This window comes from Lutra lutra, chromosome 2 (genome assembly GCF_902655055.1).
Source record: "Lutra lutra chromosome 2, mLutLut1.2, whole genome shotgun sequence".
NCBI lineage: Eukaryota > Metazoa > Chordata > Mammalia > Carnivora > Mustelidae > Lutra > Lutra lutra.
Window position 1 is genome coordinate 144838998 of NC_062279.1, and position 23316 is coordinate 144862313.

The following is a 23316-nucleotide window of genomic DNA, read 5'->3' on the forward strand; positions in this document are numbered from 1 at the left end:
CCCAGCTGCAGGTCCTCACTCCATCTCCTGCTTAGCCTTTTTTTTTTTTTCTTTTTGAATATGTAAAATTTCATATGCCCAACTGAATTTTCACTAGTTAATTTGACTCCACTGTATTATGCATTCTTTGTCTCTGTTTCTGTGTGTTTGCACTTGCTGTTCCCTCTCCCTGGAGTGCCCTTCCCCTCCCATTTCTCTCTGGGAAACTTTTACCCACCCTGCAATGTTTAGTTCAGCAATCACCTCCTCCAGGAAGCCATCCCTAATTGCCTACCCCTACCCCAGACCTCACACAGAATACCCAGGTTTCTTCTTGTGACCACCTAAGATGACTCTTTAGCACTCTCTCCCCTGCTGTCCCTTGAGGTCAGGGCCTGGGTCTTATTCACTGGCCAGTGCCCAGGACACGTTACACTCCAAACAGTGTCTGTGGAATGAATGAGTGAAGGATGCACTCAAATGAGGCCATCTGGAGAGCCAGCCAGTGTGGTCTACCTTCCCTCTCTACCACTTCCAGGCGATGTGATCTTGGGTAGTTTTCTTGACTTCTTAGGGCCCCTCGTCTCAAAGTCTGGGTGAGTCTGAAAGCTACATGTGCCTGTCCATCAAACGGTGAATGTTTCTCTGTGCCCGTTCTCACCGATTCTGAGACTGGTAGAAACACAAGAAAGGAGGGCGTACACTGGTGCCCTGTGACAAAGAGCCAGCGTGGTGGGCAAGCCACGGGGTGGGAGGGACATGACTTTGAGCAGGTCTCCTGCCTGCACCTAGCCTTGGTTTTCCATCTGTCATGAGGTGGGGGTGAGCTGGAATGGGAAGCCAGGTAGGCTGGCCCTTGAGCCAGGTGCTAGGGACTTCTCCCTCTGCCTCCTTCATTGCTCTCTGCCTTCCCAGGAGACCCAGCCAACCCTCGGCCCCAGTGACACCTTCTATAGCACCCATACTCCTCTCTGCTTTAGGGTTGAGTGAAGTGCCTCTCACACACACATGCACACACATGCATGCATGTACACATCTCCCCTGAAAGACTGTGGCTTTCTGTCCTCTCTTCACATGGGGGTCACATTCTCTGGTCACTGCCCTGGATGTATCCGGCCAAAGTCAGGACCAGTGACCAGGAAGTGGAGGCCCCACAAAAAGAATGCTTAACACCAGACACCATGTCCTTCCTCCTGTTTTCCCTCGGAAACCTCAGGGGCCACGCGTGCCGCTGCCTCAGGGCCTTTGCACTTGCTGTTCCCTTGTGCATTAGCTATTGGTCTGGCTGCCTCCCTCTCCTGGTTCAGGTCTCAGCATGGATGACACCTGCTGCTGAAGGTCTTCTCCATCCTGGCCATCCCAGGAGCGGGAGTGGGGAATATCCTGCATGGCGAGTGGGGTGGCACAGTGGTCAGTGAGTGTGGGCTGGATTGGCTTTCAGGGGCATGTGGTGCACCTCTGCTCACAGCCAAATTAGAAGCCAATGACATCTTCTCTGTGCTTCTGCATCCCATCTGAAAGGTGGGTACTCACCCAGCAGGGCTGAGCAAGAACATGTGAGCAGGGGGCTTGGCACAGGGCCAAGTGTGTGCTGGTCGTGGAATGTGGAAACAGGGTGTTGGGGGAATCACCACTCAGGGTCCTGCTGCCTGGGGGCACAGCACTCAGCCTGCGGAAGCAGGGAAGCCAGGGGTTGAGGAAAGGGGTGGAGGGGAAGATAGACAATGCCAAGAACAGAAGGAAAATCCCCCGACATGGAGACCACCCAGGTGGATCTCAAGGGGATCAGTCAGGTTGTGTGGACAAAGCCAGTCTCAGATAACATGCTGGATGATTCCATTTATATATCACTCCATATATAGCCATGGAGAGAGAGCAGGTGTTGGTGGCCAGGGGTTGGAGTGCGGAGGGGGTGACCAGCACGATGGGTAGCACAAGGGAACTTTCTGGGGAGGCAGAACAGTTCTGTACCTGGGGTGGTGGTTACAGAGAACTGGGTACAAAGAGAAAAAGTGAGTGCATGGAAGGGCAGGAGGAATCTGCATAAGGGCTGCCGTTCTGAATAGTGGGGTATCAGAGCATGCCAATGTCAATTTCCTGGGTCCATTGTTCCTTGGTGGTTAGGTAAGATGTGCCCTGCGGGGAGCTGCCTGACAGGCACACGTGGGCTCCCTGGACTATTTTTGCAACCTCTACACAAGCTAAAACTACTTCAAAATACAAAAGTTTTAAAAACAAAAACACGGAGACTACTTCCTCTAACACTAACAGAGTGCACGTCCTTCTCAAGTTCCCACAGAGCATCTGCTGGGGAGACCACACCGAAGACAGACCCTCAGATACACCTTATGTTGAAAGGAATGGAAACCATGCTGTATGTACTCTCGAACTGCAGTGGAAGTAAGCTAGAAGTCATAATGGAGACAGTTGAAAAAAAAAAAAACCCAAATTCTCAGCGATCGAACAACAGTCTTCTCAATAATACGCAGCTCAAAGAAGACATGGTGAGAGAAATTTTTAAATATTTTGAACTCCATGAAACTGAAAACACAACTTATGTAAATTGTAGCGAAAGCAGTACTTAGAGGGAGACTGTAGCACTCAACACAGATTAGAAGAGCAGAAAGACGGAGCACTGCGGTGGCTCAATGGGTGAGGCATCCGACTCTTGATTTCAGCTCAGGTCATGATCTTGGGGATGTGAGATCAAGTCCCGCACTGGGTGTGCACTTTGCTTGGGATTCTCTCTTTCCCTCTCCCTTTGCCTCACCCCCGCTCATGCACACGAGCACACGTGCGCTCTCTCTCTAATAAATAAGTAAAATCTTAAAAAAAAGGAAATTCAATCCAATGTGGGCAGAAGTGGTCCTGGAGTACTCAAGGCTCCCACCCAGCACCCTTCTTAGGGGGAAGGAAGGGTGGACACGAGGCTTGATGGCGCCCCAAGAACACAGGTGTGCCTGCTGCAGTTCTCACTGTTGGCACGGGCTCACCCCCTTGCCACCTTGAGTGGGCGAGGACGGCCACTGTAAACTAATAAACACAAGGCTTGGTGAAGATGGGGGGAAGCTGGGACAACGTGCTGTGCTGATGGGTGTGTAAGGGGGTGTGGCCATGCTGGAAAACTGGAGGTGCCTCCAAAAAACTGAAATATGAACCACCCTGTGATCCAGCAACCCCACTGCTGGGTATTTATCCAAATCAACTGACAGTAAGGCTGCGGATGTCTGGGTGGCTCAATCCTTAAATGTCTGTCTTCGGCTCAGGTCACAATCCCAGGGTCCTGGGATGGAATCCAGCATTGGGCTCACTGCTTGGCGGGAAGCCTGCTTCTCCCTCTCCCACTCCCCCTGCTTGTGTTCCCTCTCTCGTTGTCTCTCTCTCTGTCAAGTAAAATTTAAAAATGAAAAAAAAAAAAAAAAAAAAACCAACCAGAAAAAAAAAAAACACCAAAAAAACCCTGAAAGCAAGGTTTCAGAGAGATATTTACACCATGTTCAGAGCTATGTTGTTCACAGAAGCCAAAAGGTGGGAGGAACCCAAGTGCCCATCAGCAGGTGGATGGATAAACACAGTGTGGTCCACACACACGATGGGATGTATTTTCCAATGTTAGAGTGTTAGACAGGAAGCACATTCCGACACCGGCCATCACACTGATGAACCTGGAGGACACTGTGCTCAGCCGAAAAAGCCCATTGCAAAACATCAAACACTGTAGGGTTGCTGTCCTATGAGGTACCGAGAGTAGTCAGGTTCACAGATTAAAGGTAGGCGGGTGGGGGGACAGGGATGGGGTTCGTGTTCAATGGGGACAGAGTGTGAGTTTTGTGAGGAAAGTTCTGGGCATGGATGGTGGCAGCTACTACATAGCAGCGTGAACGGGTTTAACAGCACGGAACTGGACACACAAAAAATGGTTAGGATGGTAAATTTGTATGTACGTTACCACAGATTCTTTTAAAAATAATAAAAACTTTGATTGAACTAAAAACAAAATCAATTAAGGGACACCGGGGTGGCTCAGCGGGTTAACTGTCTGGCTTCTCTGCTCAGGTCATGATCCCTGTCCTGTATCTATTGGGCTGCCGGCTCAGAGGGGATCCTGCTTCTCCGTCTGCCACTCCCCCTGCTTGTGCTCTCTCTCTCTCTCTCTCTCCCTGACAAGTAAGTAAATAAAATCTAGAAAATAATTTAAAAATTAAAAAATAAAACAAACCAATTAAGAGAGAACTCAAGAACACTTAAGTTTCCAACTTCAACAACTTTGCAAAGCAAACAACTTGCTGCTGGTGTTTGGCACTGAACTTGTCCCAGTGGCTCCTAATTCCCACCCCCACCCTTCTCTGCCTTGGTTAGCCGGGGGCCGGGAATCCACATGCTGCCAAGACAATAAACCAGCGAGCAGTTCCTCGGTGGAGAGAGCGAGAGCCCGTGGGGGATTTTGTGGGGGCTGGGGGAGGAGTCTGCCTTTTTCTTCCCCTGGGGAAGCAGGGCAATAGGTTTCCTGGTTTTGCCTGGACAAGGAGCTGAACAACCAGGATGGGAGCTTGGAAGCGCATCCCTCACCAGGACAGCCTCCCAGGTTCTCCTTGCCCACGGCCTCCTCTGGACCAGGCACCCCGAATCCAGGGTGCACAAAATGGACAAAGGCCAAGCTCCTCGCCCTGGTGGGGGAGACAGACAGACAGACAAATCGATACATGAGCGTGCTCATTCTGGGTGCAGAGGAGATGAGAAGGACAGCAAACAGGGTGAGGGACAGGACCGGCCATTGTATACGGCCCCCTCCCCACCCCCTCAGCTGCTCCCATCCCACCTTCCTCCCCTCCCACACCCTGAGCAGAAAGGGCAGCCTTGGGGTAGAGCCGTGGTCCCCACACTGCGGGCCCCTCCGGCGTGGACAGGGCCCGAAGGCTCTGAATCAGCAGCTTCCAGCCCCCGCCCCAGCCTCGCCAGGGCCGGTTCCTGCAGGCGGGGCGGACCAGCTCCTGGCAGGGCGGCCTTTCCTGCTACGGCACCGCCCCCTGCTGGACAGGGGCTGTTCCTGCCGCCTCCTTGGCCGCCGGCACGCTGTCACACGCCCACGGGAGGGGGCCGAGGTCCCTTTATTCCTATCCTCTGCCCCAGGGTCCCACCTGAACACCTTCGGGCACGCCTTCCTTTGGGGATGAAGACCACCAAGAGGAAACTTTCACTCTACAAGACATTCATTCCCGGGGCTCCTGGGTGGCTCAGTGGGTTGAGCCTCTGCCTTCAGCTCGGGTCATGGTCCCGGGGTCCTGGGATCGAGCCCCGCGTCGGGCTCCCTGCTCAGCAGGGAGCCTGCCTCCACCTCTCTCTCTGCCTGTCTCTCTGCCTACTTGTGATCTCTGTCAAATAAATAAATAAAATCTAAAAAAAAAAAAAAAAGACATTCATTCCCTTCTCTATTGCTGGGGCTAACGATGTAGGTCTCTTTGGAAAATGGTTTTTAACCTTGCGGCATGAAAAGGAGTCTCTTCAGAAAGGTAGTTCTGGGGACGCCTGGGTGGCTCAGTGGGTTGGGCCTCTGCCTTCGGCTCGGTTCATGGTCTCGGTGTCCTGGGATCAAGCCCCGCATTGGGCTCTCTGCTCAGCGAGGAGCCTGCTTTCCCTTCCTCTCTCTCTGCCTGCTTGTGATCTCTCTCTCTGTCAAATAAATAAATAAAATCTTAAAAAAAAAGAAAGAAAGATAGTTCTGAAAGTTCTCTAGCAACATCCCCGGGGCTCATTTCAGAAGGGGCCCTCTTGGAGCCTACAGGAATGATGGCACCAGATTTAACAAATTCAATCCCCGAAGCTGGGGTTGGACTGGGTTGGGGTTGGACTGCTCACCCTCTGGCCCATCCAGCTCTTGAAGAACAATCAGGTCTTATTTTTCTTGGTGTCCTCAGCCCTCCCAGGATGCTTGATTTTCCAGCAAGTCTTGACTGCATTACTCTATTTGTCTTCCTATCTCCCATTCCATACGCAGCGCCTAGTTTTTCCCTGGCTGTTCATTCCCTTGGCCGGCCTGATTGTCATTGGTTCAACAGCTGAGCGTGCCAGGCGCGGTGTTACCTGCTGATAAGACAGCCGTGGTGCAGTGGGACGGACAGAACCTGTGCCTGGCTGGAGGTGGGGGAGGCAGACAGCATAGAGTGACACAGCACTGTGAAAGGACTGCACTGAGTATCTTTCAGGATCAAGGTGAAGCTGGATGGGAGTGAGCAAGGGGAGAGAGGCCCAAGTCAAGATCACTGAAGGGGTGGGAGCCAGATCCTCTAAGGTGTGGCAGGCCACAGAATAGAATTCAGATCTTACTCTAATGTCACGAGAAGCCAACAATGCTATTTAGGCAAAGCCCAATGTATCTGGCCTACGGTTTTTATTTATTTATTTATTTATATTTTTGTAAAGATTTATTTATTTGTTTGTTTGTTTGTTTGTTTATTTGACAGACAGAGATCACAAGTAGGCAGAGAGGCAGGCAGAGAGAGGGAGAGGCAGGCTCCCCTCTGAGCAGAGAGCCCGATGCAGGACTCGATCCCAGGACCCTGGGATCATGACCTCAGCCTAAGGCAGAGGCTTTTAACCCACTGAGCCACCCAGGCGCCCCTGGCCTATGGTTTCTAAAGACACCTCTGGCTGCCAAGTACTGTGTGGAGAGTGGCTTGGAGAGAGGATGGAGGAGGCAGGAAACCACTTAAGAGACTGCTGGGTGGTGGAGGTGAGATGGGGTAGTTGTGGGATGGACAGAGGGGTGCATTTGGGATGTGTTGTGGGTGGTACCTATAGTCGTACTGATGAATTGGGATGTTAGCTTTCCATATATATATATATATAAAAGATTTTATTTGAGAGAGAGGGAGCATGGGCGAGCATGAGCAGGGGGAGGGGCAGAGGGAGAAGCAGACTTCCAGATGAGCAGGGAGCCCCATGCAGCACTCCGTCCCAGGACCCAGAGATCATGACCCAAGCTGAAGGCAGACGCTTAACCAACTGATCCCCCCAGAGGCCCTGTTACAGCGCACACTATTAACAGCAGTTCATTTTAAGCCAAAGTCCTTAGAAGATACTGCTGAGAGAGACCAGGAAGCTTTGTTTCTGGTAAAGGTGGGTCTCAAAGAAGGTAAGACCTGAGCTGGTCTCCAGCTGTTTGTGACTGTCTTTGGTCCGAAGGTAACTGGCAACCTGAGCCCCGTTTGCGGTCCTAAACCCGGCTTTCTCCTGATTCACATTCACCAGTGTGGTGGTGAGGGGGGTATCCTTAGAACTAATGCTTTCCAGTGCTGCCCCTTCTGAGGAAGCCAAGCTAGTTTAAAATTTTTTAGTTATTGTTTTTAAGTTTTTTTTTAAAGATTTTATTTATTTATTCTACAGAGAGAGACACAGCAAGAGAGGGAACCCAAGCAGATGAGTGGGAGAGGGAGAAGCAGGTTTCCAGCTCAGCAGGGAGCCCGATGCGGGGCTCGATCCCAGGAACCTGGGATCATGACCTGAGCTGAAGGCAGACACTTATCGACTGAGCCACCTAGGTGCCCTGTTTTTGGTTTTGTTTTTAATAGATTTTATTTGTCAGAGAGAGAGAGAGCACAAGCTGGGGAAGTGGCAGGCAGAGGGAGAGGGAGAAGTAGGCTCCCGCTAATCAGGGAGCCCGACACGGGTCTCAATCTCAGAACCCTGGGATCATGACCTGAGCTGAAGGCAGATGCTTAAACGACTGAGCCACCAGGTGTCCCAAGCTACTTTAAAAATCTTAAATCGCAGACCATCATTGGTCTGCTCCCCTTAGGTCTTTTGTTTCAAGAAGTACCTGGGTTTTATTTGCATGCAGCCTGCACGTTTGTCTATGTGGCTGCTTCTGCACCAGCGCCAAGGGAGTAGTTTTGAGAACTGTGGCCTTGTGGTTCTTTCCCTCCACCCCTTTAGGGACGTGGCTAGCCTGTCCTAGATCATATACTTAGCAGGTTCACACTGGGCTGACTCCACGACCTGCACTTTTTTTTTTTTTAGATTCTATTTATTTATTTGACAGAGAAATCAGAGTAGGCAGGAGGAGAAAGAAGAGGAAGCAGGTTCCCTGCTGAGCAGAGAGCCCAACTCTGAGCTCGATCCCAAGATCCTGAGATCATGACCTGGGCCAAAAGCAGAGGCTTAACCCACTGAGCCATCCAGGCGCCACCCCCCCTTTTTTTAAAGATTTTATTTGAGTGAGTGAGCCCAGGCATGGAGCCTGATGTGGGACTCTATTATTTGACAGAGAGAGAGAGCAAGCACAAGCAGGGGGATGGCAGGCAAGGAAGAAGCAGGCTCCCCACTCAGCAAGGAGCCCGACGCAGATCTCGATCCCAAGGACCCAGGGACCACGACCTGAGCCAAAGCAGCAGCTTCACCGACTGAGCCCCCCAGGCACCCCAGGACCTGTACTTTTCTATCTACAATAGGCCCACCCACTCACACATGGTCCAAGACTCATATTCCTGAAAGTCTGGCTGGGAGGAAAAGCCACAAAGTGCTGACTAGCTCGTTAGTACCCAGTTTTACACATGTTCATAAACTGGCTCCTGGACGCCCGAGGCTGCCTTTGGACTCAGCGATGTCCTGTGGACTCCTGGACACTAGGCAGCCTGTGCTCTGTAAGCAGGTGTGGGAATGAAGAACAGACGGACTCCGGTGTGACTGGTGAGGTGCCCCTCTCAAGCTTTATTGAACCCCATCCCTGATTATTCTTCTAGAAAGTGGGGGGAGCTCTAGACTCCAGCGGCGCAGATGGGTCTGCAGGGGTCACCCAGGATGACTACTAGTGCTGCACCCCCCCCCCCCAATTTTATTGGCTTATGAGAGGGGGAAGGAGCTTCCTGAAATCTCCAGCTGGTCAGGGGTGGGGTAGGAGGGAGCCAGAAGGTGTGCGGGTGGCAGTGCCAGATCAGAGGTGTGCCTGGCTACCCCAGCCCGGGTTCTCGAGACCAAGGGGCTTCATCTAGAATCTGTCTTGCACTGTGCAGACCAACTTCCAGTCCCCATTCCACACAAGGCCCTACCCTAATCTCTATTTAGAACCCTCAAGGACAACACAAGTGACCAGGAGAATTTCAGAACCCAAGGCTGCCTAGAGATAAGCTGCACCAGTAAGCAGGTAAGTAGTCATCAAACCAGGCCTTGTTTTCTTTTCTAAGATTTTATTTATTTATTTGCCAGAGAGAGCAAACAGGAGCACAAGCAGGGGGAACAGCAGGCAGAAAAAGAAGCAGGCTCCCCGCTGAGCAGGGAGCCCAAAGGGGACGTGATTCTAGGACCCTGGGATTGTGACCTGAGCTGAAGGCAGATGCTCAACTGACTGAGCCACCCAGCTGTCCCATCATTTTTATTTTTTTAAGTTTATTTATATTTGGGGCTCCGGACGGGCCCAGTTGGTAGAGCATGCAACTCTTGATCTTGGGGTTGTGGGTTCAAGCCCCATGTTGGGTGTAGATTACTTAGAAATAAAACCTCGGGACACCAGAGTGGCCCAGTCATTGGGCATCTGCCTTCGGCTCAGGTGTGATCCAGGGTCATGGGATAGAGTCCCACATCAGGCCCCTTGATCAGCGGGGAGCCTGCTTCTCCCTCTGCCTACCCCCCTGCTTGTGTGAGCTCTCTTTGACAATAATTAAATAAAATCTTAAAAAAAATCTCAAATAAAATAAAATATTTAAAGTTTATTTTTTAGTCCTCTTTACACTCAGCATGGGGGGGTCAAACTTACAACCCTGAGATCAAAAAGTGCACGCTCTCCCCACTGAGCCAGTTCAGCACTGCCAGCTCTTACTTTCCTTTCTCTCTCCTAGTTTTATATAAGATTTTATTTGTTTATTTATTTGACCAAGAGAGAGAGAGAGAGAGCGCGCGCATGCGTGTGCACGGGCACGCAAGAGATCACAAGCAGAGGGAGAGGGAGAAGCTGACACCCTGCTGAGGAAGGAGCCCAATGTGGGGCTCAATCCCAGGATCTCAGGATCATGACTGGAGCCAAAGGCAGACGTTCAATGGAGCCACCCAGGTGCTCCAGGGGGTTGTTTTTTTTTTTTAATATTGCCAGAAAATGGGGTACCTGGGTGGCTTAGTTGGTTGGGCATTTGCCTTGGGCTCAGGACAGGATCTCAGGTTCCCTGAGAGCCGGAATCAGGCTTCCTGCTCAGTGGGAAGTCTGCTTCTCCCTCTCCCCTGCTCCTCCCCACTGCTTGTGTGCATGCTCTCTATTTCAAATAAATAGAATCTTAAAAAAAATTAGTTATCCCAATTTTTTTCGTAATTTGCCCTAATTACTACCTACTTTTTAATATAAAGCATTTTTGCAATATGGATGTTAGGTACTAAAGCTATTTTCATATTCAGTGACTGTATCATAGGGATATGCTAATTACTTATGATACTACCCAGTGATTGCCCAACAGTATTAAATGTAGCTTACTTGTGCTTTCGGCTTCTAAATTTAGGAGTTCCTTAATTTATCGTCTATGAACCTCCTGAATAAAAAGTATAAATGTGCGACACTGCAGGTCCATGAAAGAGGAAAGTGCAGATTACATCATCAGATTTTTTTTTTTTTGGTCAGAGAAAGAGAGAGCGAGCTTGTGAGCAGGCGAGTGGGTGCACAAGCCGGGGGAGCGGCAGTTCCAGGGAGAAGCAGGCTCCCCGCTGAACAAGGAACCCAATGCAGGACTCCATCCCTGGACTCTGGGATCCTGACCTGAGCAGAAGGCAGACACTTAACCTACTCAGCCACCCAGGTGCCCCTACATGATCAGACTTATGATATACAGCTATGAGAGAACATGACTACTCCGTTAGCCTCTAAGATCCACGATAAATGGCACAAAAGAAACCTAAGCTGGGTGCTTATTTGAGGTCTATTGCCTAGGAACATCAATTAATAACAATAGATTAAGATTCAAATCAAGATCAAAGCCTGCTGCACCTGCAAGACATCTTTAGGATTCCATGCTGTTGGGTGAAAAGAACAAAAATCCCAACACCAGTCATTCACACACATGACTTAACTATTGACTTTGAGAGGTGAGGAACAAAATTCTGTGGAATAGTAGCTAAGCTTTTTCACATCTGAAAGGAGTTACTCCCAAGACACTTCTTATCCCTACAATCATGAGCAATGTATCTATTTTCAAACAAAAAAAGAAATATGCAAAGTCCTTTCCAGAAGAAAAGCTTTTCCAATAAAATTTAAAAGTTTTATTAATATTTAAATTATAAACTAAATGTTAGCAACCACTTACAGACATGTTTGCTGTGGGCAAATTAAGATTCGGAGGGCCTACTGGCAAATACAGCTTCGGAATTAATTGCAATAAATCAATCCATCTCCTCAGAAATTGTATGATTTCCTTCGGTTTACAACCCATGATGTGCAAAGTATAATATAACGTGAAATAACTTACCATCTACCCTAAAAGTTACAGAAAATGGAATCGCTATTAGGGTCGAATAATAAGACTGGAACAGTTGGGCAGTTTTTCTTAATATAAAATATAGAAACTCTGAAAAGGTAATACTGTTGGGTGAGCTGTAAAACCCATAAAAACAACAATTCTGCCACAGCGCACAGAGAAACGCATTCAGGTTCCCCGACGCCCCAAGCAGCCAGCCCTCAGTTCAGCACTGGAGACAGAAAGCCACACGTCCTTACGAGAGGTCAAGCAGACAGTGGGAAACAAGTGTGCCAAAGACAAACACGCCGTCCTCCAACCTCGTGGAGGTCTACCAGCAGCCTCGCCGGCAGACTCAGCAGCCCAGGCCCTCGCAGCCGGCGTCCCCTCGCTGGCCGGCCGGCGGACTCAGATCTGAGGTGTCTCGCTGCAGCAGGGAAAGTGGTCTTCGGTCCGAAACAGGACGGGCGGCTCGTAGCCGCTCTGCTGGGGCCTGCCGGAGGGCGCCTTGCTGAACAAGGAGGGCACGCTGATCGTGTGCAGCAGCTTCCTGAAGGCGCTGGGGAAAGCACCCAGCTCGGCCTCCGCCCTGGCCACCTGCTCCTCCATCCTGGCCACGCGGGCGCCGATCATCCCCACGAAGGCCTCCAGCCGGTCGATCCTGCTGTAGACCCGCCGCATCTCCGCGGCCTTCGCGTAAATGCGAGGCACACCCTCACTGACGACGTGGGAGGAGTCCCCGCGCAGCATGTCCAGCATGCCCACGAACTCGTCCACTCTGGTGAGCAGGTCCTCCAGGCTGGAGTCCAGGGCCTCGACCTCAGGCCGCTCCCCGGCTTTCGGCAGCAGGCAGGCGGCGTAGCCTGCGGCGGCGCGGCGCAGCAGCGGCAAATCGCGGCCCGGCGCGCCCAGCTCCGACGCCTCGTCCTCCCACGGCCCCGAGGCGCTGCTGTGGCTCTGGGACACATTGCCGCTGTCCCCGCTCCACGCTGCTCCGGGGAGTTCGGCCTCATCCTCCGCCGACCCCTCGCGCGGCGGCCCACGACCCGCGGCGCGACCCTCCATGGCCCGCCGCGGCGGGGATGCCGGCCCCGCTTCCGGGCTCCCAGTTCTGCTTCCGGCTCCTGCGCGCGCGCGCGCCCCAGCAACCGGCTTTTGCGCGCTCACGTACACGCACGCGCGCCGGTCTCTGTTTCCAGACCCTGAACGCTCCTCCGCGCGCGATGTGAACAGAACTAGATTAAGACGCGTGCGTCCTCACTGTATCTTTCGCATGGTCACACAATCAGGTAACCTCCATCCAGATCAAGATATAGGACATGTCAAGGACCCATGAAGAGCTTCCCACTGTCCCTAGTTTCTTCTTGCTGCTCAAACCAAAATCAAAGAGAGAAATAAACAGGAGTTCTCCAGAACCTTGCTCTTCTTGATGACTCTGAACGTTCTCATCTTCTTTCCACTTTCCCCCAAACACTTGGTATTGTCAACATTTTCATTTTTAGCCATTCTAGTGGGTGTATAGTGAATGCTATCTCAGCGTGGTTTTAATTGGCATTTCCTGTTGAATAGTGAACTTTAGCACCCTTTTGTATATTTATTGGCCATGTGGATATTCCCTCTTCTGAAGTGCTGGCTCAAGTCTTGCCCATTTTTATTTTTTATTTTTTAAAAAGATTTTATTTATTTATTTGACAGACAGAGATCACAAGTAGGCAGAGAGGCAGACAGAGAGAGAGAGAGGAGGAAGCAGGCTCCTGCTGAGCAGGGAGCCGGATGCAGGGCTCCATCCCAGGACCCTGAGATCATGACCGTGGAGTCGCAGGCAGAGGCTTAACCCACTGAGCCACCCAGGAGCCCCATTTTTATTTTTATTTTTTTAAAGATTTTATTTATTTACTTGTCAGATCACAACCAGGGGGAGCAGCAGGCCAAGAGAGAAGCTGGTTCCTCGCTGAGCAGGGAGCGCGATGTGGGACTCGATTCCAGCCAAATGCAGACACTTAACTGACTGAGCCACCCAGGTGTCCCATCTTGCCGGTTTTTAAATTGAGTTATTTGTCTTTTCCTTATTGACCTATAGACATTCTCAATACAGTTTGAATGTGAATCCTTTGTTATCTATATCCCTTTAATAAATTCTAATTCATCAAACCAGGAATGTTTGGAGAGTGAAAGGGGACACTCAGGATACAAGATACAAATCATTTTGTGTGTGTGTGCGCTGTATGATCTTTAATTAACTATAGTCTTCCAATCAAGTCACCTAGGGACCATTTTACCCACTGCTCTGTTTGGTCGCCAGTCTCGTCTCTTTCTTCAGCAATGGTGAGGTGGATACCCTTTCCCTGGGGAAGAGAAATCCGTGGTTTGTTCCCTTTGCCAGTAAAAAAATGTTAAGAGAGTTGAGTGGCAAATCAGTTGCCATTGGCATCTTTCACGTGAACAGTATCAGAAGACCAGGGTGTCTCTCTCTGTTGGTGATCACACCAGTTCTTCCCAGGTTAGCACTCTGGTCACCCTACACAGATAGCCAGTGTTGCACTTGATGAAATCAGTAATCTCTCCAGTCTCCCAAATCAATCTGAATGGTGTCATTCACCCTGATGAAGGGCTCAGGACAGTGGATGAGCAAGCATCATGAGTCACCAGATGAGGGATTCCTTTTGTCCCCACAAAGATCTTCCTCACTTTGCACAACTTACACTTGACCTTCTCAGGTGTAATCCAATGAACAGCAAAGCGACCCTTGGTGTCATACATCAGATGGAAATTCTCCCCCAGTCTTGCCACTGCTGATGACACCCATAAAACCAGTAGGATACGTCATATCAGCTTGGATATTGCCATCATTCTTAATAAAATGCTGCATACAGATCTTTACTTCATCTCCTATTAGGGCATACTTAAGTCTGTTCCTTAGGAAAATGATTAAGAGGCGGGCATTCTCTCAGCTTATGGGACCAGTAGACAGGTGAGGAGCAAACACACTGGTCAGTTTATCCAGCATCCAATACTACCTGCTTCAGATAGCCTTGGGACCATGAGCTGTGGCTGCACTAGGCAGGAGACGAGCAAGATACAAAATCTTGGGCAAACCATATCACGTAATTATTATGGGACTATAAAGATCGTGAGATGATCATTACAGATCATATGTCCAATGCCCAGTTTAGAGCAGCACGTGGAAACTGACCTCAGAGATATGTGTTCGAGTTAGCCAGCTTGTCCATGGCCACAGAACAAGTAACTGGAGGGACTAGGAGCACCTAATACAGGATGTTTCTGACTTCAAAACCTTTAGCACAAACAACCTCCATTCACTGTCATAATAACTATAACACTATCACCACTTATATCTGCTGGTGCTTTGGTATTTGCAAATCACTTTCCTGCACATCACCTCACTTACACATCTTCCCAATCGATGGATATTCAGGCTGGGATCACCGGTTTTTACTTAAAGACTGGAATACTGAAGCTCTAATCTGTGGCACTATTGTAAGCAGAATCCCTCCAAAGTTCAGCTAGTGGAACACTCACTGAACAAGCCTGCAAAGAGACTCCACCCACTCCACAATGGCATACTCTCGGTGCTCAAACATTTTTTGTTAAATGAATGTTAAAGCTGAATTTTACTGGTCCCCTGCTGTTTTTCAGGTCCTATAGGTGTTAAGGACAGAGACCAGGACGCACTGTCAAGGAGCCTCCAACAGACAGAAGCGCTTATATTTTATGAAAGGAGGCCTTATCTCTAAAACATTCCCTAAGGCCCTACTTGTGTCCAGGCTGCCAGGAGGGGCTGAGGACAGAGCCGAATCAGAAGTGGCCCTTTATCTTGGGTTGCTCACAGTCTGGTGAAGATGATGCAGGCAGGTTGGGTCCAAGAACCCAGAGGGGGTTCGGGGTCCCTGCAGGACCAACTTTGCATGGGACAGAAATCAAACACAGGCCAGAGAAAGTAAAAACAGTTTATTAAATAGTGTGAGAAACAGAATTTAGCAGACAGACTGGGAGACTCAGAAAGGAGTCTCTTCCTGGCTTGGGTCTAGGGGTTCATATTGGAAAGGGATCTAGGGCAACTATTCCTTCAGGAATCCAGAGTAGGGTCCGATCAAAGGTGAGTGGCAGGTCAGTAATAGGTGTTATTCTATAAATCATTGAAGGTATGGGTTACTGATGCCAGCGTCTGCCAAGTCTTGTTCAAAGTTAATGTCCTGGGAACATGTTTGGGATCTAGCTCTTCTTAGATGTTATCAGGTGTTTGGGGGCCTAGGACAAAAATTCAGAGAATAGGGTGCCTGGGTGGCTCAGTTGTTAAGTTTCTGCCTTCAGCTCAGGTCATGATTCCAGGGTCCTGGGATCAGTCCAGACATCGGGCTCCCTGCTCGGCAGGAAGCCTGCTTCTCCCTCTCCCGCTTCCCCTACTTGTGCTCCCTCTCTCTTTGTGTCTCTTTGTGTCAAGCAAATAAATAAATTCTTTTTTAAAAACCTCAGAGAATGATTAACTCTCTTGTTTCCCTTTGAAGTGGGAACATAGCTTGTTTGGTTTAACTGGATGCAGAATAAAGAACATAAGTACTTGTGGCCTAAACAGAAACAACAGAGACAGGACCTTTCTAAAATGGAGTCCCTTCAGTTACCCTACCTCAAACAGAGAACAAAAACCTACTGACCAGAACAATCCAAGGCAGTGGGAGAAAAATCCGCCCAGGACAAAAAGCTGGGAGCAAGGGGTGAGAAAAGAGCAGTTAGAATCCTGGGTTTTTGGCAAGAGAAGTGAGGGCAAAAATGAACTTTTGGGACTTCATCAAGATCAAAAGCTTTTGCACAGCAAAGGAAACAGTTAACAAAACCAAAAGACAACTGACAGAATGGGAGAAGATATTTGCAAACGATATATCAGATAAAGGGCTAGTATCCAAAATCTATAAAGAGCTTATCAAATCAACACCCAAAGAACAAATAATCCAATCAAGAAATGGGCAGAAGACATGAAGAGACATTTCTGCAAAGAAGACATCCAGATGGCCAACAGACACATGAAAAAGTGCTCCACATCACTCGGCATCAGGGAAATACAAATCAAAACCACAATGAGATATCACCTCACACCAGTCAGAATGGCTAAAATTAACAAGTCAGGAAATGACAGATGCTGGCGAGGATGCAGAGAAAGGGGAACCCTCCTACACTGTTGGTGGGAATGCATGCTGGTGCAACCACTCTGGAAAACAGCATGGAGGTTCCTCAAAAAGTTGAAAATAGAGCTACCTTATGACCCAGCAATTGCACTACTGGGTATTTACCCTAAATATACAAACGTAGTGATCCAGAGGGGCATGTGCACCCGAATGTTTATAGCAGCAATGTCCACAATAGCCAAACTATGGAAAGATCCTAGATGTCCATCAACAGATGAATGGATAAAGAAGATGTGGTATATATATATATATATATATATATACACATACACACAATGGAATACTATGCAGCCATCAAAAGAAATGAACTCTTGCCATTTATGATGACATGGATGGAACTAGAGGGTATTATGCTTAGCCAAATAAGTCAATTGGAGAAAGACAACTATCATATGATCTCTCTGATATGAGGAAGTGGAGATGCAACGTTGGGGGTTTGGGGGCAGGAAGGGAGGGAGACCTGTACTCTGGGGCTAATAATACATTGTATGTTTATAAAAAAAAAATTAAAAAAAAAAAAAAAAAGAAGAAGAATCCTGGGTTTTTTACTTAAGGGCCCTGTCCCAGAAGAGGAAGCATATGTGCTCATAAGATGAGCAACTGTAGGGGCGCCTGCATGGCTCAGTGGGTTGGGCCTCTGCCTTTGGCTGGAGTCAGGATCTCCAGGTCCTGGGATGGGTCCGCATCCGACCCTGCATCGGGCTCTCTCCTCGGCGGGGAGCCTGCTTCCCGCCCACCCCCACCCCCCCACACCGCCTGCCTCTCTGCCTACTTGTGATCTCTGTCAAATAAATGAATAAAATCTTAAAAAAAAAGAAAAGAGTAGACCCAAATGGCTCAGGTTCAAATTCTGACCATAAGCTTGTGTTTTGTTGTTGCTGCTTTTAGGATTTTTATTTATTTATTTTACAGACAGAGAGAGAAATCACAAGTAGGCAGAGAGGCAGGCAGAGAGAGGGGGAAGCAGGTTCCCCACTGAGCAGAGAGCCCAATGCGGGCTGCATCTCAGGACCCTTAGACCATGACCTGAGCCACCCGGGCGCCGCCATAAGAGAGGTTTTTAGCCAGTTTTTCATCTATCAGCTTTGCTGTGAGGTTAAGTGAATTAAACTAAGCACTTAGAATAGTGCGTGGCTGGATATCAGGCTGGACATCAGCCTGTCTGATTTAAACACTAGGGAGGGAAAATTGCTTTCACTTAAAAAAAAAAAAAAACAAAGTGGAAGTAAAAGCCTGGGATGCCCGCACAGAAGAGGTAAGCGAGGTACCCGGGGGAATCCCAAAGGCTGACTGGGGGCGGGGCGGGGACGGAAGCTGGGGGCAGTGGGCGTGCGCGCGCCCGCGACAGAGGCCCATCAGTGTGCGCGCGCCCGCCACGGGTCGGTCCCAGTCACGGCCGTAAGGGGGCCAGGCCACGTCGTGAAAGTGCCGCAAACACACCCACCCCCGGCGTCGGCCGCGAGTACCGCTTGTTGGCCAGGCGTAGGTACGGGATCGGCTCCGGGTTCTTTCCCGGAGCGGCTCTGAGGCGTAGATAGTTCCGGAGCACTGTTGACGCGCGGACGGCCGCAGGAACGGTTTAGCCGTCCCCAGGGGCGCGGGCATGAAGAAGTGGCAGGACCCATGCGGCCCTTGGACATCGTCGAGCTGGCGGAGCCCGAGGAGGTGGAAGTGCTGGAGCCGGAGGAGGACTTCGAGCAGTTCCTGCTGCCCGTCATCAACGAGATGCGCGAGGACATCGCGGCCCTCACGCGGGAGCACGGGAGAGCCTACCTGCGGAACAGGAGCAAGCTGTGGGAGATGGACAATATGCTCATCCAGATCAAAACGCAGGTGGAGGGACGCCTGGGTGGCCCAGTTGGTTAAGCGGCTGCCTTCGGCTCAGGTCATGATCCCAGCGTCCTGGGATCGAGTCCCACATCGGGCTCCTCGCTCAGCGGGAGCCTGCTTCTCCGTCTGCCTCTGCCTGCCACTCTGTCTGCCTGTGCTCACTCTGACAAATAAATAAATAAAATCTTAAAAAAAAAAAAAGTTAAAAAAACTCAGGTGGAGGCCTCGGAGGAGAGCGCCCTCAACCATCTGCAGAACCCCGGCGACGGCGTGGACGGCAGGGCGGCCAAGAGGTGCGAGAAGGCCGAGGAGAAGGCCAAGGAGATCGCGAAGATGGCAGAGATGCTGGTGGAGCTGGTGCGGCGGATAGAGAGAAGCGAGTCGGATAGAGAGAAGCGCGGGCGGTGAGGCGGGGCGGCTGCGGGGCCTGGCCATGCCGCAGCCAGATTCAGTAGCGTCCTGGGTGGTCGTGCTGCTGCAGCAGTGAAGGTGAAGCCTCAGTTTCACTGCATCCGAAATTGGGCAGGGGGAGCAAAGTTGAGGTTGAGAGGAGAATGGGTCCTTGCTACTAGCTGGGACAGGTGCTAGAGCAGATAGTGATTTTTGTGGTTCTTCCTGACTCCGCTGGTAATTAGAGAAAAATTAGAATAACTTGGGGTTTGTCTTTGTGAAACTGAAAAGTCACCTCTGGAGGGACAGTTGCTGGAGGTAGAGCCTCCCGGGCACTGAGGAGGGTGGTGGCCGGGGATGGGAAGAAAGCTTGGCCATTGAGCAAAATAGGGGTGGGTGAGAACACGGGAAAGAAACAGAGAAGTGTGAAGCTTTAGGCCTGGACTAGAAATTTCCAGGTTCTTCTAGGAGGAGGCAGTGTCAGAGGACTCTGTCTGAAAGAAGTGGCATTCTTGTGGATGGTTTTTTTTTTTTTTTTTTTTAAATTTTAAACCAGGATGCAGAAATTTGAGACTCAGTGTTTTGATGGTGAATTTCTTCCAGTTCTGCTTTAGGTTCTGAGTTGATGGATGCAGGTCACCTGGGCTGACACCACGAGAAAGCTGAAGTAGCTTGTTTATTCTGTTTTTGTATGTTTCTTATCTGCATGCGACAGTCTCCCTCAGGGTCAGTGGTTGTGTAAGCGAGCCAAAAGAGAATTCTTCCCTCGGATGCACAGCCAGCCAGTAAAAGACTGACATGGAGATTTTGCAGTGAGGAAAGGTAGGCTAGAGCTAAGGCTTCAAGTCCCAAACTGCCCGATGACTTACAGGTGAGGGTTTGTTTTTTTTTTTTTTAAAGATTTTATTTATTTATCTGACAGACAGAGATCACAACTAGGCAGAGAGGCAGGCAGAGAGAGAGGAGGAAGCGGGCTGCTTGCTGAGCAGAGAACCCGTTGCTGGGCTCGATCCCAGGACCCTGGGACCATGACCTGAGCCGAAGGCAGTGGCCTAACCACTGAGCCACCCAGGCGCCCCCAGGTGAGGGTTTTTAAGCGCAGAATTTGGTCAGGGGGTGTCTCAGCAGGTGAATGCTGTTGATGGTTTGGAGGTGCAGTTGTGTTCACAGGCTTACTTAGTTATTCTGGTCCCACAGAGGTCTGTCTGTTCAATTTTGAGAGACTTAGAATTTGAAAAATGTCTTTTTTTTTTTTTTTTTAAGATTTTATTTGTCAGAGAGACAGAGTGCACAAGTACCGGGAGCCACAGGCAGAGGGAGAACAGGCTCCCCACACTACAAGGAGCCCGATGCGGGGTCAATCCTAGGACCCTGGGGTCATGACCTGAGCCAAAGGCAGATGCCTAACTGACTGAGCCACCCAGGCGTCCCCAAAATGTCTTTCTTTTGTTAGAGATTTCATTAGGTACATCTGGTGATTCTGTGGTTAGGATAGTGTTGATCAGTGGCTTGTATACGCCTAAACGAGCTACTTGTCTGGGCGTAAGTTAACGGGCTTGGATCCTTTGTGTTCCTTTGAATGATCAGCAAGTATTCCTGGGTCTTGGGCCTGGGTCTTCGTGTTTCCTGGCCAGTCCAGCTGTGCCCCGGGAAGATAAGACCTCTGGTGTTCATCCGTTCATCTGAATTAACTGGGTCTGGCTTTGGCTGGTGACACTGTAAGGGGAACGGGGCTTAGTGAAGAGTTGTTTCAGTGCTCACGTTTATTCCTATTCCTTCACTGTGTTTGGAATGTTGGGTGTGGCCTTGTGTTTTGCTGTTAACCTCTGTGACCTGATCTCTGGACCTTCGGAGGGTGCGTAGACTTGGTGCCAGAATCTTCTCTCTGTGGAGATGCATGGAAGGCACTGCTTGGTTAAAGCTAGTGACCAGTGTAGGGGTGAGACTGCTTTGGGAAGCTCTGGGAAGAACTAGAAGGCAGTTGGAGATGGAAGATGGTTGGGTGTGCATTCTGGAACTTTGATTCCTATGAGACACACGTGGGGATCTGGGTCTTGTGACATAGTGTCTGGTGTCTGCGGTGGCACCTATCAAGTGGGTTTATTTAGACAACCTTGCTGGCCCCAAATGACAAAGAAGTTTGGGTAGAGAATGATGGAGGACGCTTCGCTGTCAGAATGACCTCACATGTTACAAGGTTTTTAGAGGATCACATCAAAGAGAGTCTCCAAGGAGCCTGGGGACACTGGAGGAAGGAAAAGGTGTTATCGGGGCCCATAAAGTCCCTTCTAGTCTATCAAGGTAGACCTGACCATGATTTGAGTTCAAAGTCAGACATGTGATCAATAAGTGTTCATTTGCCTTGAAAAACAAAGATCTATAGAAAATCTTTTTTCAAATAAAGATGTTGTTCAGAAGACCAAAGCCAGTGTGTGTGTTAATCCATTTCTTTTGAAATGGACACTCTTCTTTCAGCGCTGCCACCAGCAAGCGGGACCGAGCTACTTGAAGGTTGGGGTTCTCGTGAGCCTGGAACTGGGAGGGAGAATTGCTTACAGCAGGTGGTGTGGGGACAGGTTGACAGAACTCTCAGCTTTTAACAGAGATGAACTTCAGGCCATCATCTCGTCTCTGGCCTTGCTTCTCAGCAGCTGCAGTATGTTTAGTCTCTCAATCAGTGGGAATAGAACATGCTTTCTGTCCTACCTGAGGCACCAGGAATGTGAAGGCAAGTCCCGGATAGGGAAGAGCTGGGACGAGTAATTGCACTACCGTATGCTTGAGTATCCTGTGGGAGCATGAGGAGGGACTGAGCACTCATGGAGGAGACTGGAAAGCTCTTTAGAGCAAACGACTTGCCCTGAGTGTGGAGTACAACCTCTGAGAGCAGAACCCAGTGGGGGACCCTGGAGCTCGGAACCACGGGAGCTGCAGCCCTGGGGAGACTCTGGAGGACACTGGGGGAGCCAGGTGAGAGAGGTGGGCCGAGGAGAGAGGCTTCCTCAGGGAGTTAATTCATCTGCATTGGACTGTGCTGATGGATGCTCAAAGCCATAGGACAGGCAGGGTGTGATTTCCAGAACTGCTACACATGATTTGATTGGAGCAAGCATGTGTTCATGGAGAGAGGCTAAGATACATGTCTTGGATGACTGTGTACTTTATCATAGAGTACCTGGGCACAGAGTCCTTTACAGAAACTGTTTCTGTCCATGGAATCCTTGTCCACGCTCCTGGCCTTCTGAGGTCTGGAGCAGGCACAGAAATAGTGCCGGGAGCCCTTGAGACCCAGGAGCAGGGGAGTGTTGGGGGTCATGTGTGTAGCGTGGGAGGCTTACTCACTGCCTGCAGTCTGTGTGTTGATGGGACTTGGGTGAAGGCGAGAATATGGGGGCTGGTGCACATGGGAGTTGAGAGCCTGACCTGGAGCGGGGGAGTAGGGAGGACCCACTAGGCTTTCCTGGGGCCTAGAGTCAGTGTCTATCTGTGTCAGTCAAGGCGGCTAGGTTAAACTGTGCTAACAGGTCCCCCCAAAGTCTTGGGGCATATAGCCTGCAAGAGTTATTTCTCATTCCTTTTGATGTACACCACAGGTCACTTGCTCCACATTCTCTTAATTCAGGGAGCTGGCTGAAGGATCACCCCTCTTTGAGATATCATGGACCTTGATCAGAAGACTTAGTTGTGGGCTCTTGGGTGGCTCAGTGGGTTAAGCCTCTGCTTCAGCTCAGGTCATGGTCCCAGGGTCCTGGGATCGAGCCCCACATCAGGCTCTCTGCTCAGCGGGGAGCCTGCTTCCTCCTCTCTCTCTCTCTGCCTGCTGTTCTGCCTACTTGTGATCTCTGTCTGTCAAATAAATAAATAAAATCTTTAAAAAAAAAAAAAAGAAAACTTAGTTGTAAGTTGCTTCAGTGATTTAAAAACAAATGTGTTGGTGTAAAACTTGCCATACTTGTGTGTGTGTGTGTGTGTGCGCATGCGCGCACATAGATTTTCCCTTTTATTAACTGACCACAGATTATACTCCTCCATTAGGGTGCATTTCATCTCTTCATTGTCTTAGGGCTCGATGCTAGGCCTCCTTTGTGGTCAGAGCCTTAAAGTCTGAATCCTTTGGACCCCTGGCTCTAAGGCAGAGCACTGTGGCGACAAGCTGAGCGTCTTCCCTCGTGTTTGTGACGCAGTGTGATGGAGAGGCCTACAGGCCTTGTGTGCATTTCCTGCTTTAACTCATCCATTTGCCCCTAGTCGGATTCTGGATCTGTGGAACTGAACCCACTTCCAGATCAGCTAGAAAATTTGAATCACCTGTCAGCAGCTGCGAAATCATTTGTCACGGATGAGCCAGTGGTGCCCAGACTCCCCTTGCCGTGAATTCTGAGATTCTGTGTTCTCTTCCAGAAGGCCTGGGAAGTTCTCCAGTGGCCACTTGCGTCAGCTGGCTTGTGAGCCTGCCTCTTCACTAGTGTTTTGTTGCAATATGATACAGA

At 49.9% G+C, this 23316-nt stretch overlaps 2 protein-coding genes and 1 pseudogene across 2 annotated transcripts; 1 reads left to right on the top strand and 2 right to left on the bottom strand.

Moving 5' to 3' along the window:
* Positions 1 to 11172: 11172 nt before the first annotated feature.
* On the bottom strand, positions 11173 to 12529 carry BLOC1S4 (biogenesis of lysosomal organelles complex 1 subunit 4). Its single transcript, XM_047718811.1, has one exon. The coding sequence runs from the start codon at positions 12468 to 12470 to the stop codon at positions 11814 to 11816; it is 657 nt and encodes a 218-aa protein (XP_047574767.1). The 5' UTR covers positions 12471 to 12529; the 3' UTR covers positions 11173 to 11813.
* A 988-nt stretch (positions 12530 to 13517) lies between these two features.
* LOC125094314 (40S ribosomal protein S4, X isoform-like) lies at positions 13518 to 15098 on the bottom strand (annotated as a pseudogene).
* A 3091-nt stretch (positions 15099 to 18189) lies between these two features.
* LOC125093518 (MORF4 family-associated protein 1) lies at positions 18190 to 19462 on the top strand. Its single transcript, XM_047718812.1, has 3 exons — positions 18190 to 18439; positions 18653 to 18840; positions 19441 to 19462. The coding sequence occupies exons 1-3, from the start codon at positions 18230 to 18232 to the stop codon at positions 19445 to 19447; spliced, it is 405 nt and encodes a 134-aa protein (XP_047574768.1). The 5' UTR covers positions 18190 to 18229; the 3' UTR covers positions 19448 to 19462.
* Positions 19463 to 23316: the final 3854 nt, after the last annotated feature.

Coding starts and splice junctions, on each gene's coding strand:
- BLOC1S4 (XM_047718811.1), bottom strand. CDS start 12,470: ATGGAGGGTCGCGCCGCGGGTCGTGGGCCGCCGCGCGAGGGGTCGGCG.
- LOC125093518 (XM_047718812.1), top strand. CDS start 18,230: ATGCGGCCCTTGGACATCGTCGAGCTGGCGGAGCCCGAGGAGGTGGAA. Junction 18,440..18,652: donor TCATCCAGATCAAAACGCAG/GTGGAGGGACGC, acceptor AAAAAAACTCAG/GTGGAGGCCTCGGAGGAGAG.